Below are 17,235 nucleotides of genomic sequence, written 5' to 3' on the forward strand. Positions count from 1 at the left end.
GGGGGTGGCGTTGTTGATGCTCTTTAACAGTTGTCTTCAAAGCCGTGCATGTCAGATGCTCACCACCAGGCGAGTAAGGTAGAAGCGAAGCCTTTTCAAACATTGCGTTGTGGGGTAGGAGAGAGGGTTGGAGCGGGGTGGGGGGGGGTTCCTGGGCAAGGGGAGTTTGGAGCGAGGATGTATAGCGCTGGGGGAAATGGGAGAGAGAACTGGGAGGCTGGTGAGCTTAGCCTAAACCGTCCCACATGTGCATGCTGCCTCAACAGATGCCTGGGTATTTTCTGTCCTGGGGGCCCACTGGGTGCAGAAATTGCTCTCAGGCTTCAAGACCATTGCTGCTGCCACAGCCTGATGCTGTCTGCCGTCCCTCTGACACCTCCTACCTCCCATCCCTCTCCTCCCACTCACCCAATCATCCATCAACGCGATCCTCCACCCACCAACACCCCAACCCACCCATCCACTCATCCACCCACAAACCAAATCCTCCACCCACCAACACCCCAACCCACCCATCCACTCATCCACCCACCAACCCAATCCTCCACCCACCAACACAACCCAAACCACCCATCCACGCATCCACCCACCAACCCAATCCTCCACCCACCCACCAACACAACCCAACCATCCACGCATCCACCCACCAACACAACCCAACCCACCCATCCACGCATCCACCCACCAACCCAATCCTCCACCCACCCACCAACACAACCCAACCCACCCATCCACGCATCCACCCACCAACCCAATCCTCCACCCACCAACACAACCCAACCCACCCATCCACTCATCCACCCCCCTACCCATTAGCTCCGTATCTCATCTCCCACACCCCATTCCCTTTCCTGAATCCTGCTTTGTGTACGTGCACGCGTGCACTCAGGCACCTAGTGTGTATGTGTGTGCGTGTGCGAGCGCGTGTACATGCGAGCACACTGGCATGCGGATCAGCCACTTTTTATTGTTCCGTGTACGCGCTTCGGCAGAGTGCTCGTGCGTGCCGAGTGTGTTGCCCGCGCGCGTTCACGAAATTTCCACCGGCTTGACAGCATCGAAACGTCACTCAATTTAGTCCACACCAACAGCGGAAGATCCCCCCCCTCCCACCCCCGCAAATGTCCCACTTGCTTTGGGTTGCACGGCCCAACCAGCCACCGTTGCGTAATCCAGTGTTCATGTGCAGTGTGCGGTTACACACGCACACTGTACGATTTTCTCAGAATTGGATTTTCCCCCAGCGGCAGCTGCCTCTCCATGGCTGTTGTGTGGCCGGCCCTAGTGCCCTGGGTCTTCATTTTACCGGTGGCAGCCTCGTCGTGTTGGGGGTTAGAGTTGCAGAAGGGCTCAATCCCCTGCCCCCCCCCCCCTTTCGAAATCATTATAGTCCACGGCTTCCCCGGCCCTTTCGACATTACACCGGGGGTGGGGGGTGGTGGGTAAGAGCTACAGCAGCAGAATGCATGACGGGCAAAAGCGGAGCGTTATCGTTCGTAGCACCGGTGAGCGTTTGTTGAAAGTTTGTTTTAGCATTCAATGGTCAAGCCCCCCCTCGGATTTTAACAAGGTCAAGCTACAAGGTTTACTGGGGCCCTAAGGTTTCTAAAAGACTTATAGAAGGTGGACCGAGAGCAACATAATTAAATCAAAAGGTGCATGACAGCATATTGTAGGGATGATGTAAACCTGAACTTTTTGAAGAATAGCAACATAATGATGTCCCGATAGACGAATGTTTTTTTCGTCAATTTATATTACCTGTCATGAGAAATATGTTGGAAAAACATGGACGTTGACACAAGAAATGTAACAAAAAAGATGAAAAGTGTACAGAGAAGCACATGGACAGGCGAATACTTGGAATTACACAGAGCGTGGAAGAGGAGGACGTGGATTAGAGAACATAAGGCAAGAAGGGTGTAAGGTCGTCCTGTTGTCGGTTAAGAAGGGTGAGTGAATGTGCTTAAGCAGAGCACAACACTTTGAAGGGATGATGGCCGATTGTTGAGACCAATGATGGAGTGCTCAGAGGATGGAACACGCCCAAGATGATAATCCACCGGGGAAATCAGCTCGTGTACAGGAGGCGCTACAGTCCAGTGGTTCTTCTTAACCTGGGGTGCACGCACTCCCTGGGGGTGCGAGATGCCCTTTCTGGGGGTGCGAGGCATGGCCATTTTTTTTTAGAAGGTAAATCATCGAAACACAAATTCAGCACGGGCACGTACGTACAGCAATTTTCTTACGTCAAACCCCAATGTATTTAATAACATTATTTTAAAAATTACGATTGAGAACCAAAGGTGTGCAAGGCTGCAGTAAAGGTTGCGAACTGAGCTAGGTGGATTGTTGGCATTGCGAGGCCCCCGGTGAGAGATGGAGACTTCTTGGATCAATCATGGCTGATGACGACGTTGATGATTTTTCGTGGCCACTGCACTCACAGCATCGTTTCATAAACATGAAAAGCGGGTTTGCAAAATGTTTCGTAATCATAATTATATTTCTTTCCCACCAACCGGGGATATCTTACACACAAACTTCCAAATTCCACTTACAATGCCTGACTTGCATGTATAATGTATGCTTTGAGCATTCCATGTGAGCCAACTGCATAATGAATGAGAGAACTATGCAGAGAAAAAAACGGGATAACATTTTTGTTAGCTCAATTCTGCATTCGTGTTATTTATTTCACTCCTGTAACAAACCAGGTATTTTTTCTCTCTCAAATTTTTCAAAAGAATGTAAGCCTTTGAGGGAATCTTATAGGCTCAAACATTCCAATATGAACGACTGCAATAGTAAATGATTGCTCGCTGTGATGTTTCTCTTTGGAAAATGTTATGAATACAGTAGGTTACAGTTAATACTACGCCGTACGTTTAAAGGGATAATAAGGTAGCCTTTTCGGGAACGCTATATGCGAGTCATTTACACAAAGTTGCTATGCATAGACTTGCGCTACAGCGTTTGCACCGGGGCAGAGAGCCCAGAGTAAAGTTAGAGTAACAGCACGTTGATCCTAACATGCACTGCGTGTTTTCCAGTGAAGCATCCAAACAAAACCGGGTGCCTTGCGCCCACCCACTCTGAAACCGGCCCTTTTTTTTCAACTCTTGCTATTTATTTTTTCCCAGCTCCTCTCTCCCCTTATTCACTCACTTCCTTTCGTTCCACCTCCACAAAAAGCCCACAGTTTTCTTCGCAGTGCCTCGTTCAACGAACCGTGTTTGAAAAGTGACTTAGAAGTTATTACGCAGATATTTGAAACAAATATATATATAAAGAAGTGAGAGAAAATAGATCTCTTTTGGGAGCTGCTTGGCCAGGCTACGCTTCCATTCGGCACCCTGCAGAGAGAACGGAGCTAAATTTAAGACTCGCCGAAAATAGCGTGGCACGCCGAGAGAGATTCGACCGTAGCGAAGAGAGGAATGGGTGGCCGGCAAGACGTTTCTCGGACGTATGTACGTTGAACTTCTTTCGCACCGTACGTAGCCAACCGTGCTAATCTGAGGTGCGGGGGTAGGGCAACAAACTATGGGTCTCTGTGTGAATCTATGCGTCTCTCTCTCTCTCTGTGGGAGCCTATGGGTCTTTGTGTGAGTCTATGGGTCTCTGTGTGAGTCTATGTATGCACGTTAAACTTCTTTCGCACCGTACGTAGCCAAACATACTAATCTGAGGTGCGAGGGTCGGACAAACTGAAGACAAAAAGCAGTTCTAAAGAAATGAGTTTTCAATCTAGATTATTATTTAAAAGTTTATAGCTCCAGCGGCTTCCTAATATCGGAGGGAAGAGCGTTCCAGACGACCGCAGAATCGCATCTGAAAGCGCCGCGCGCTGCGGTGACCACCCTCGTTGTTTGATGGCTTAGCCAATGCGCTGCTTCTCCAGTCTACCTCGGACTGAGCCGGGCAGGGCTGGCCAACAAGGGCCAAGGAGGGCAGCAGGGGCCAACCGGTGGGGCAACGTGCGGCCAGAGGTGTCCGTTTAAATGAAGGGCTGTGGCGGCGAACCTGAGATCAAAGGTTGTGAGTGGGAGGAGATGAAGGTGGCTGCCGACTGCAGGGAAATCCTCTCCGATGGCTCCGGACCAGCAGGATGCAGCGTGTGAGTAGGAGGCACGCAGGCTGACAACACAGCGGCTGCGATGACATCACGGTCACGATGCTCCAATAACTTTAGAGCACTTTGCAAGGTTAGTTTGCAGTATTTTGTCTTCAAGCATGCGCTTATATGTATAATGTATACTCTGCTATCCGTGTGTGTGTATAGCCGAGCACACACACATATATATTGTAAGTATTTTTTTCTTCCTAAGTAGGGATTACATTTCAAAGCTGGCTGACAACCATTGGCCTGTATTTTTCATTCAATGGCACTTTGATCTGGCCAGGGTTTTCATGATTGCAGTCAATTTATGTTTGACTAACACGAGTTCATATCAACTCACGGTTGGTTTAACGGTATTGAGACAAGCCAGATTAGACTGTAGGAGCACATGTACGTGTGTTCGTACGTGTGTACGTCTGTAGTTATCACGGTTGGCTAACGTGCGGTGCTAAATAAGCTCAACATACATACGTAGTTGGAAGCAGTGATGCAGTTGTCAGCACACTGCGCTACAAACCCGACGCCGCGAGTTATATTCTGGCTTATATGAACAGTGAGTGATACTCTGAATTGTTCTGGGCTTCCACTAGGTCAGCTCAGCCTTAAATGATAACCTGGAGTGGTGTGTTAACTAACATCGGCATTGCGAAGACAACGGTGGGCCAGGCGTTGAGCTGGTCACAAGACCAAGACTGCACCTCCACGGGTCTTAATAATCGCTCGCGAGTCGCACTTGCACCCTAACAGTCCGTTATGAAAGCTATAATACGGCGGATTCACTGTGTGTGTGTGAATGCATGTGTGTGTGTGTGTGCATGTCTGGGAGTGTGTACGTTGCTTGCGGTGAACGCAGTGCCCATGTGGGGAAAGCTCAGTGTGCCTGAAGTGTGCAGCACATGCGTGGCATTTTGAAAAGTTTATCAGCAACGGCACTTAGCAGACTCGGTTCGTCCCTTTTTCCGGCATTAGCACCGTTGGTAATTATGTCCGGTGGATGGAGAGCGCTACAGCGATCTAGCCATTACATACAAAGATCCCTTTCTTGGCGTTACAGACTGGGCGCTGTGTGTAATTTATTCCGCCCGAATGGCAGAGCGAGGATTGCTCGCAACGCTGTGATTGGGCAGGATCCTGCGAGCGGCCACGACGCTTTTTTTTCTTTTGCACGGGGGGGGGGGTGGTGGGGGGGAATTTTGCCAGACTCTGCCCCTAACGGAGCAACCTCCCACTTCAAGCGTCCCTTTGTGGGTTCGCTTTTTTTACAGCTGGATTAGTGTTCTTGGTATTTGGCGATCATCATCATCATTGTGAGCCAATGGCCAAATCACCCAGTATGCGCCCCCCGATCTCGTCAAATCCCACATGCTAAGCAGGTTGAGCCGAGATGCCACTTTGATGGGTGGCCACCATGCACAAAAGACAGGCGTTATGGGGGCATCGTGGGCAGTGGAGGGCAGTGGCGACAATTCCACAATGAGCGGCGATGGTGAGGTTTGGTCAAGCATCCCTCACAGCCTGCAAGGTGTGGTGATGCCCACACTCAGTGGTGGATTCACGAACGGGCTGTACGTGTACACAATGTCTATCATTGTGATGTTCATCTTCTTGGTTCTTTCGGTAAAGTCACGTAGAAGGGAAGTAATAAAATAATAAAAACAAAACATAATAAAATAATTCTCACGACGTTTCGGCCACAACGCAAGCAGCCGTCCTCAGGTGAAAACCAGGTCTGTCGGGGAGACAGCGTCTGAATGAAACAGCACACGAGCTTGGAGAATATATATAAGCTGGGTTGGAAGGGGGGGAAGGGGCGTTTCGACAAAAGAATTTGCATATCAAGAGGAATTTGTGATGTTCATTGACATAATCAGCATGCATGAATGGTCATTGTTATTATTAGTCATACTCTTAGATATGAAATGCTCATTTAAACATATTCAAGGGACATGAAATGTAAATGTTAAAACTATTGAAGGAAGGAGGACCGTGTATGAAAATTCATCTGCTCCCGATTATATTGTTCTTTGAGGATTTTTCTTAATATATCTTTCAACTGGTACGTGACTTATAGGCTGTACAAAATTTCTGCTTATGTACAAACAATTCCACGAAGGAAATCCTCAGCTGCGGAGTGAGATTAAATTCAGCCACATGAAAAAATGCATTAGTGAACGTTCCCTGGTGTATGACAACAGGGTTTTATTATGGATTCAGTAACGCTAAAAATTACAGTTAACTGACAAAAAATAATGGGTCCAATCAGTAGCACAATTTATCAGTCTGCTTGCTGTCTAACGCTCTCTAACGGCACAGAGGCAGCCAAACGATGCAGCGAGCTAGCTACCCTGTGTAGCATCAGGCCATCATCAAATTTCTCTGAATTCTGAGAAGAGGAGCTGGAATATTTTGTAGTCTATGCGCGCGCTCTGGGCTAACGTGGTCGGGCACCAGAGAGTGTTTCGACTTGGCTAGGTTAACTTCCGGTTGCAAACGAAATCCAGATGGCAAACGCAGAACGCTAAATGGCTTCTGTATTCGTGGAGCCCAAAAAGCCAAAGCCCCGCTCCTCGCACAGAGACCTCTATGCATTTAGATTAAAAATTTTGCACCATGGAGTGGCCAATTTTGTTAAGTAAACTGTGCGCAGGGCGGGCGTGTGTTTGAACGTATTTAACGGTGAAGGAACGTGAGATTGTGGAGCATTCCAGACAGCTTAAAAATAAGTGTACCGAGGGCTTAAAAATGCAATGAAGAGAGGATCAATTTCAAAATGTAGAAGCGCATTTTTTTCATTGATTGTACGGTCGTGTCTGTGCGCCAATGCTTGGTTGTGACAAGCCTCAGACCTCACAATGTGAGCGGTGAAACGCGCCCCTCTTGAGTGCATTACTCTTGCACATGTTAAAGCTGTTTTGCGTCGGCAATAGCTCACGGTCATGCTGCCCAGCCACGTGAGTTTTTCCCACCTGGTAAAGCTGCTGCTCACAGCCTGTGTATCTCATGCAACTCGCAGTTCTTGCAGGTGCATTTTTGCAGATGTTAAAAGCCAGCCACTATGGTAATTGGGCCTTATATCTACCCCAACGCGCATTGATTCCAGGTGTTAGTTTGACCGTTCATTTCATTATTATTATACAGCCTTCTGGATGTATCCAATTGGAGCTTTTGCTGTTGGAATGTTCACTCTCTGATTTAATATTTTTGCACGATCGTAAACGTAATTGGAATTGATCAACAGAAACTAACCAAATGTATGGGAGCACCATTTCCTACCTGCCTATCGCCTCTCATTGTATTCTACACCCATTCACGTACGTATGTTGCATTTATTTCTCACCGTATATAGCCGACCGTGCTCTTCCCCCTACAGAAACCAAGCCCTTGGGTCTAATCCATTGATCATCCTATGTTCCCATAGGTCAATGCTTTTTCCGTTGCTGCTCCCAACTCTCTGAAATTAATTTCCTCTAGCCAAGCTCACTACTGCTAAGGCCGTCCTCTTGTTCCAGTCTAGGCTTAGGGTTTTTATTAATCACGCCTGCCTGCACAGGGACTCCTCTACTTACGAACGAGTTATGTTCAAGAGGTCTGTTTGTAAGTCGATTTGTTCATAAGTTAAACTTTACTCCTGTCGATTCCAAACATGTTTTACATCATGTACACTAAACACGGGGGGTGGCTTTAACAGTTGTATACTCTCCTGTAGATGTAGACGCCACTGGTTCTTCACGTTCTGCAGATTTAGATGCCACCACCGGCATCTATTGCACAGCGGTCCGAACAGGCAACTGAACATACGGACAGGTTTGTTCATATCTCTGAAAGTTCGTAACTCAAATGTTCATAAGTAGAAGAGTGCCTGTAGTTTTCTCTCGTGGTGGAATGTCGGCATGCGCGCCCCTCACATTATGTCGTCTCTCCGATTCCCTCTCTTGTCTGTAGAATTCTTACATTGACATGCTAATCTCTCACACTGCAATGGCCACCCCCACAGCTTCGATTTACCCGATCTTACATTTACATGCAAATTTCATCTATAGCCCCTCCCACTGACCCTTGGGCTATACCCATCCCAAACCTTTATAACTCCTTACCTTAGCAGCGCTCCCACCATATATTATCAGCAGCTCTCCCGTGATATTTCTCTCCTGATGACGATTGCTTGTGTTGCGATCGAAACGTCGTGATATTGTTATTATTTTATTATTTTTATTTTTATTATTTTTTATTATTTGATCTATCTACGTGGCTTTACCGAAAGACCCAAAGAATATGAATTCCTGCAGTCACGAAAGCTTTAAGTCAAAACAGTTGAGTCAAAGTAACCTGATAATGTCTTCCTGATAAAAAAAAAATAGAAAAGCATTGGTGATTGATCCCATCTCTAGAGAACCCTCATAATGGCTTTGCCATTTTACAGCGCCGTTGAAATGTCCGTACTATAACTGTCGGCGGTGTTGAGCCAGCAATGGTAGGGACCAGCCTCTCATAGGATGACTCCTATTAACTTGATTAAGCACTTTGGTCCTAACCCGGACCAGGATTTAAATATTCAATCTTCCAAACGTGATTTCAGCCCTCGCAGGCATGCGAGTTAGAGTCTGGAAAATAATCAGCGGTCAGTCAAATCTTCAATTGGGTATTCCAAGGAATTTTCTTGTTAAGTCACAGCTCATTCTAGTTTTCTGCGTTTTGTAAACGTGTCAATCGGCTATGTCGAAATCTAAACACCGGGCGAAGCGACAAAGCGTCGCCAAGCTGCAGAAGCTTGATTAGGCTGCGGTGCTCGTAATTGACGTGTTGTGAGCTACGGGGCTACTAAGTATTGGTCCCCGGTGTGAAACATGAGCACACCCGTTGTGCAGCAGCCCCACAACACAGGCACGTCTGCCCACAATCAAGCGGTGGAACCCAGCTGACGGGTGACGTCACCCCAGACGTGTGCATCCGAGCACATCTGTGGCTCACAAGTGTGCTCCGCCCACGTGTGCCCTGCGCACGTGTGCAGGGAGGGATGGTGGGGGATGATGCGCGTGTGTGGTACTAATCAAAACTCCAAAGCTCGAATACATTTTCCCTAAAGATGCTAAGCGGTGGAATTTGCACAGTAAATTTTTCCGTGTGCAAGTGTGTGCGCGGAGCCACTGAGATCCAGGCGGAGTGGGGGTGCCAGTGGGACTGTCCCTAAAGATGCTGGGGGAGCGGTGGTGTAGCGGTTAGCGCGCTGCGCTACGAAACCTGGCGACCCGGGTTCGATTCCCGCTCACAGCCAACACCAGTGACGATTTATCTGAACCGGTCTCGGGCCTCCCCTAGGTCGACTCAGCCTCAAATGAGTACCTGGTGCGGTGTGTAAACATTTCCACTAGGGAGACAAAGGCGGTCGGGCGTGGTGCTGGCCACCCACCCCCTCGTGTGCCGTGCTGGCCTTCATAGGTGCTCGCTAACAGCACTTGCCCCTACAGTCTGTTAAGGCTATACGGGGGGTCTTTGTCTTTGTCGTGACAGGTGTCCCGGGATCCGTTATTCCTTAGCAGCCCTGCTGAGTTGTTTTAGAGGCCCGCAAGCGTGTTCTTGGGGCCAAGGAGAAGGGAGGTGGGGGGAATGACCCTTTAACTCTTTTTGTCCTAGAGCTTGTTTCCGCTGGTCTGTGCAACAGGGGAGTGCTTGCACGAGCCTCTTCGTGTATTTGTCCATCGACTATGCCAACATGGCAGCTGCGTGTGTGTGTGTGCGCGTGTACCTGTGACCTCCTGCCAGCGGGCGTTCGACACTTCACGTGGCCTCAAGGTGCACTTGGCCTGGCACAAGCGTCGTGGTGACGTCACCCCCACTTAGTGGCGAATGGCGGTTGTTGTTGTACCTGTGAGACTTTGTATGCACTCGGGGATGTGTATTTCAAGCCTCCTTGTGGAAGAGGCTCATGAAGGACGCTACTGGGCAGTTGGATGCAGTTGCCCTCCAGCAACAACGGAGAGCAGAGCGATGCTCACAATAACGAGTGCAGCACCGGGCGTCTAAAACACAGCACGTTGGCACTGAGAGGAGCATAGGTGGTGCATCTGCCAGTCATTTCAGTCTATTCAGTGACCTGGGTCTCTTCCGTGACCTCCTGCCAGCGAGCTTTTGATTCTTCAAGTGGCATCAAAGGGCACCTAGCCTGGTACAAGTTCCGTGGGATGTCACCACCACTTAGTGGTGAACTCTGGGTGTTGTTTTCCAAGGTTGGAAATGAAGAGCTTGTATCATTACGAGGGAAACTTTAAAAATGCATTTTTTTATTTTTATTACAGACCATTTTCAAACAATATTTTTGTGTTAATTTGGCTATTTTGAGTAAAGCACCCAAGTTAAATTGAGAACAACTGTACACCCAGCGCCGGATTAAGCTAGTGCGGGGCCTGTAGCATATAACATAAAAAAACACAATTTTTAATTGTATAGTTAAGTAATTGTATTTGTTCATTTGCTATACAGCCAGATACAACAAATTGCTAACCTTAAACACCCAGTCGTTCATCAAAGTTGCAGGCAGTATAGTACTATAGTAATAGAGAAAGTGCAGAATCACTGAATCGGAATTGATAGCTTGAAAGCATTTATCGCGGTGCCCTTGAAAGTGTGGAGCCCGTAGCATATGCTACTTTTGCTACTAGGATAATCCGGCACTGTGTACACCTGGTAGATTTGTTCTGATAGTAAGCCTCAAATGTGCACTGTCAGGTGCAGGTTTCACTTTATGTCAGTGTGAGTTATACATATTTTTAAACTTATTTTAAAATTGTGTACATGGAACGAATCTCATCTGAGTGACGTTGATCAAAGCGCGGCCTGGTTTTTCCTCATCACTAAGAAGCAGGAATCTAGAATGTATAAGGAACCCATTTCTTCGAGGCTTGCTATTAAGTTGCTTTATGTCAACGCACGTTACCAGTGAGTACATGCAGAATCGTAATGGGGACTGATGCCACGGCCTTGTGCTCTCTTGCGATCCATTATGATTTAGCCATTTTCCAAACCCCCCTCCCACCCTTCCTTTGACTACAAGGTGGCAGCCAAAACGCCTTCACTGCTTCAAGTAAACTTGGCCCGGCGTGCGGACACGGACGAGTCTGTGTTTGCTCACGGACTAGCTACCGAGCATCAGGGGTAGGTGTTTCCGTTTGGGCCCCATGAATACATTGCCAGCCTGGCTTGACCACGTCTGGCATCGGTTTGCCCACAGGGAGAAGCAGCCAGGCATTGACGAGCTGCATGTTGGCATGGCGGTTATGGATATTACTTGGAGGTCGACGCGAATAGGTGCTTTTTTGCGCGACTTTTGAAGAAGCGTTGCAAAACGTACAAAATGCGCTCGCCAAAATAGATCAATTAGATGCGCGCAAGTACGTGTGAAATATTATTAATCTATAAATATCCACATGCTTTCGATAATAGATATCTTAAAAATACATCGATTGATTAAAATCGTTTTTTCTGCTCATGATACATGCATCAAATTGTGCACGCTATCATTAATTATATATTGGCTTAAGTAAATTATATGCAAATTATATGCTAATCATTTACATGAGCTGATAGACGGGACAAAACTGTATACATTGCACTAAAAAATAAACTATTGTAATGAGATGGTGCAAACAAGACAAAACAGAAATTCTTAAATGAAAATCACTTTCCCAATTTGTGACATTCCCTTGAATAGAAGGGGTTGTTCAGCAGTAGAGTGAGCAGCTTGTAATCGAAAGGCACTAATTCTTGCACATTATGCCAGGTGCAGTACTTATTTAAAGCTGAGTCAACCGAGGAGAAGCCCAGGGCCAATTCAGATATCTCTCACCACTGATCTTAAACAAGGCCTGGAATTATACTCGGGTTGTTGGGCTCATTGCACAGTGCGTGAGCCAATGCACCACAGCTCCCACACAAAGTCAAATGCTTTATATGGAACGATCTAAATACACAGGTGGACACGTCGTACATGCATACATACAAACACACCGACTCCTCGGTGCAACTTTTGCCATTTCAAGAATGTAAGTGATGCTAAGTGTAGTAAATAAATGTGTTCTAGCCGGAGAGAGTGAGAGATGGTGGAGATGCTGTGTGTGTGTGTTGCATCTCGTTTACATACATTGAACAACTGTTACATCCTGGCCAGTTTTGAATGGTGAATTTTGATTGGTCAATTAGACCAATAGCTTGGTGAATATATAATAAGATATCTCACGTAAATTCGAGTTCCATTTTCAAGGTCAACAACATTTTTTTTATTTCTATATGCAGAACAATTTGTTGTTTGCGCCTATATTACATTTCAGTCATTCAGCTTCACATTCGCAGCGACATTCAATCTGCATCGACCTTTTTAAGAGACACGAGTGGCCCTTATTCTTAGGTTTTTTCGGTAAAGTCACGTAGGTAAAAAATTTGCAGCGATTTCAGCCGCATCACCTCTACATAACAAAAAGGCTCAGTCCCTTTTACACGCACCTTTACATCATCCGCACCTAGTTTACACAACAAAGGCTCATTCCTAACAGCGTGCTTCAGCCGCACCGAACCTCACAAAAATAATATCCAGGGCCTACCTTGGCTCCTCCCACCCTCAACCAGTATATATACAAGGACTGTTTTCTTGGAATCTCTCTCACTTGATACAGCTATCGTGCTGTGACGGTTCCACCTGAAGACGGAAGCTTGTGTTGCCTCCGAAACGTCGTGATTTTTATTTTATTTTTATTTTACTTTTATTAATTTTCATTCTTTACCTACGTGACTTTATCGAATAAACTTAAGAATATGAATCCTTGCAGTCACGAAAACTTCAAATCTAGAACGAGTGGCCCTGCTTATTTCTTAAAGGCCCCATCTCTTTTCAAACTGTGCTAGGCTCTGTGCCTCAGCGTTGCGCTCATTTATGTTTATGAAATATTGTGCACGTTTACAAATTGCATACTAATTATTATTTACTGTACCATTTGTGTGACCCAGGTCTTACTTGGTAATAAAAAAAAGATCTGTCTAGCTGTTGGAGGTTTAATGGTTCAAACATACCCTGGTAAAATAATGAATTATCATGATTCAAGGTCACGTTTAGATTTAATTCTTTTTAAACACAAGTGGCTGCAGATGTGACGTGAACTGATCACATGGAACATATGTGCGTGAAAACAGATTGATAATTACACCTGCGATTCAGTCAATGTATTTCTTCATCGTGAATATATTCATTTACGTGCATCGATACGTCGTTTACGCCGCTGATATCTCTTAGAATGCAGCCCCAGTACTCTCCGTCCCGTCTGTTGTGTCGATTGTGCCACTGCCGCTGTGTCTGTGTATCTGAGCGGCTGCACGAAAACAACAACGCCGATTAGTTACTACCTCAGCCCACCGGTTTGTTGTGGATTTACTCTCCAACACACCGGTGGGCTGAAGTAGTAACTAATCGGCGCATTGTTTACGTGACAAACCTTACAGGCTGTGTCGGGCGGTGGAGGTTTACGACACATTTATACTATGGGAACCTCATTTGCCAGTAAAAATATGATAATTGTTTTTTTACCCTTCTATCTGGCAACAAAACTGACACCTTTTACAAGGAGTCATGTTTGCATAGACCGCAATACCAGCAGTCATAATACAAACATTATGACTGCTGGTATTGCGGTCTATGCAAACATGACTCCTTGTAAAAAGGTGTCAGTTTTGTTGCCAGATAGAAGGGTAAAAAACCAATTGACACATTTATACTTACGCGATCTAACCCAAAAAAACTTTATTATGAATAATATTTGTCGCGAAAGCGTCACGTGTTCAACCGGCTGCAACGTGTTACGCGATCCCTGACCACAATCCTCGGCCTTCTTCTCGTCCCGCAGGAGGATCCTCATCCTGCTGGTGGTGGTGTGTGCCGGTGCCACGATTGTCCCAAGCTCCGCTCAAGAAACCCAAGGTACTCAAGAAGACTCCTCCCTGAGAGCCTCCTCCTGCTTGTTGTTGTGTTGACGTTGTTGTCCTTTCCCGCACCTCCGATTGGCATGGTTGGCTACGGACGCTGCGGAAGAATATGATAATTGTTTTTTTACCATTTTATCTGGCAACAAAATTGACACCTTTTTTACGAGGAGTCATGTTTGCATGGACCACAATACCTGCAGTCATAATGCAAACAAAAAACATAACTCTGATAATGTATGCACTGTCCTTGAAGTTGAATTTTGTTGCCAGATAAAAGGGTAAGAAACCAATTATCATATTTTTTACTGACAAATGAGGTACCAATGGTGTAAATGCTTACCCCGAGCTCTCATACTCTGATGGTGCATTGTCTTTGAGTTTTGCGCCTTTTGGCGTCATCTGGTCCAACCCATGTGAGACTAGGCTCTAAGGAAAGCTGTCTCGGGTGTGGACCAATCAACTTCAAGGACAGTGCATACATTATCAGAGTTATGTTTTTTGTTTGCATTATGACTGCAGGTATTGTGGTCTATGCAAACATGACTCCTCGTAAAAAGGTGTCAATTTTGTTGCCAGATAAAAGGGTAAAAAACCAATTATCATATTACTGGCAAATGAGGTTCCAATGGTGCTGTGAAAGAAGTTCAACACCACCTCATCATCATCAACATCATCACCACTTCCTCATCATCACCATCTCATCATCACCACTTCCTCATTATCATCAACCTCCACCACCTCATTATCACGCCACTGGAGCTGAGCACGTTTAAGTCATCTAGATTGAAATCTAATTTCTTGAGAACTGCTTGTTGTTGCGTTTAGTTTGTTGTTCTTTCCCCGCACCTCCGATTAGCAAGATTGGCTACGGATGGTGTGAAAGAAGTTCAATACGTTCATAGGGGGCTCCCAGTGTGCATTTGTCACTTTCCTATGGCAGTATTTGTTTGAATTACAGTGCCGTATGAGTGTGTTTCTGGTTATTCGTAACCATTTGCAATGGTTGTCAGATGTAGCATTCTACTATATGGGAGGTGAATCGTTTGGTTCGGGAATGATTGGGATCATATATGGATACATTTAACAACTTAAGACTACCCTGCTCTATGAGCTAAACCAATCAACCTGCATGGCATCACGGTTGATAGCCCAAGTTATTCAATTCTGTTTTTTTTTATATCTTCATGCAGACTCAACTATATTTGTATCAATGTTCAGCTTCATTGCCCTTCCAGAACATCATTTAAATTTACATCAATTATTCAGCCATGACCCTGTATATAGTAATGCTATTTCCCCAAGAAAGGTTTGTTGGGTTGAAAATTATCTTCAGTAAGGTCATTGCTTGGGATGTTTGGCTAATTTCTGATTACACATTATAAAGCCATTAGATAACGTTTTTGATGCTATGCATTTCTTGGCTTGTATGCCCCCTTGTAATAACTTAAAACAATGTATATACCTTTGTTAAGGCACTATGATCATTCTGGAAACTCTATGTATCCTTACATTTATTCATTATTGGCCATGGTTAATCCACTGCTGGATGAAAGCCTTCCCAAGCTGCCACCATCTCTTGTGGTCATGTGATGTGATAATCCACCCAGCACCTTCACACGAGCCTATTCCTTCTCTTCTTATAACATGTCTTACCCAAGCCTACCTACTTTCATGCATAGTTACTATTCACAGATTGTAAAAATATTTTCGAAATAAAAAAAAATACATATATACGTGGTATACAATTTAATAAACTTGCGTAATGTGGTTAAAGTATTAAGTTCGCAAAGGATAATGTTACAAACAAAATCCCAGTCTTCGTGACCCATAAACTAATATTTGCAATTTCCCCCCAAAGCTGCCTGAGGCAAAGTACAAACTTTACTCTTGGCATTCGTGCCAGCAGTGGGCTATTGTTGGCCACACCAGAGATGCTAAAAGCGCTCTGTGTACATTTCCAGCAGGACATTACATTTCACAAGAGGGCTTTAAATGCTGTGGTGTGCCTACGTGCAGTGATTGAAGCAAGCAGGCCTTTGCTTGAGAGCAGGCGGGGGTGGTGATGGTTGCTGTGTGCTCGAGCCCGACAAGATGCAGTTGCAAGTTTATCTGTAGATTATTTGTTACGGGATGAGAAGGAAAGGTGCGTTTGTGTTTTCTTGAAATGGTGACTGGCATTTTGTAATCTGTCATTCTTGGCACAAGGTGCCATGCAATCAAGTGCTGTGATAATAAGAGCCCCCTTACAACAGAGCTTGATTTCTTCCCTGATTAATTTCCGGGTCGCCAAATTCCCAGGAAATGACACGTGACTGGTAGCTTTCGCCATAGCCAGAGCTATATTGGATGTGGCTTGTCAGGTGCGGTAATATTTTCCTGATCGCTGACTCAGACAGACCTGGCTGAAATTAAGTCCTGCATTACCGTATTTGTGGGTGTATCGCGAAGCAAATCTACATGGTTTTATTACAAGTGTACCCAGCCAGGGTTTGTCTTCTTAAACAAAGGCTGCTGAAAAACATTGAGCTAGAAGGCCCGTAAGCTCATTGACCAAATGTAAGCTAGTTGTATTTATTTATTTAGCTGGTAATATAATTAGAGCGTGTCTAATTAAATCTCGCCTCAAGACGCAATTAATTATGCTTGCTTTTGGCTCCCCCAATTAGCTGCTATACTTGTTCGTGTTTCCTTCCCCTGGCACAGTGGTTATTTATTAATGTATTCGTTTATTTTTTCACGTATTGCACTTTCATTAACTTGTAGAAAGCTGCTTTATAAATGTCATTCATTATTATTATTTATTCCTGGTGCATATTATTATCATTATCAGAGTTGCTTCTTTTTGTTTGCATTTTTGGCTACTTGTGTTGTGGTTATTGCAAACATGATGCCTTGTATAAAGGTGTCAGTTTTGTACCAGTTTAAAAGGGTAAAAACCTACTACTATATTTTGCCACTGGTAAAATAGATCTCATAGTGTAAATGCTTACCCCGAGCTCTCAATACTCTGATATTGCACTGTGTTTGAGTTGTACGCCTTCTGGTGTCATCTGGTCCAACACCAATGGGGACTAGGCTCTAAAGAAAGCCGTCTCGGGTGTGGACCAATCAACTTCAAGGACAGTGCATATTATTATCATTATCAGAGT

General features: G+C 45.4%; 1 protein-coding gene across 4 annotated transcripts in view; it reads left to right on the plus strand.

Moving 5' to 3' along the window:
* The window catches only part of COL24A1 (collagen type XXIV alpha 1 chain), a 159,907-nt gene that overhangs the window by 14,089 nt on the left and 128,583 nt on the right, over window positions 1-17,235 (plus strand). For 3 of the 4 annotated variants that reach the window (XM_061550648.1, XM_061550651.1, XM_061550649.1), the window contains one exon: window positions 14,008-14,081. In XM_061550648.1, the coding sequence (XP_061406632.1) occupies window positions 14,008-14,081 (74 nt within the window). Of the gene's footprint in view, window positions 1-4,096; window positions 4,121-11,171; window positions 11,273-14,007; window positions 14,082-17,235 lie in introns of those variants that run through there. The other variant, XM_061550647.1, reaches the window with a different exon arrangement.

This window comes from Lethenteron reissneri, chromosome 12 (assembly GCF_015708825.2).
Source record: "Lethenteron reissneri isolate LAM-NWPU_2019-01 chromosome 12, ASM1570882v1, whole genome shotgun sequence".
In the NCBI taxonomy this organism is placed as follows: domain Eukaryota; kingdom Metazoa; phylum Chordata; class Hyperoartia; order Petromyzontiformes; family Petromyzontidae; genus Lethenteron; species Lethenteron reissneri.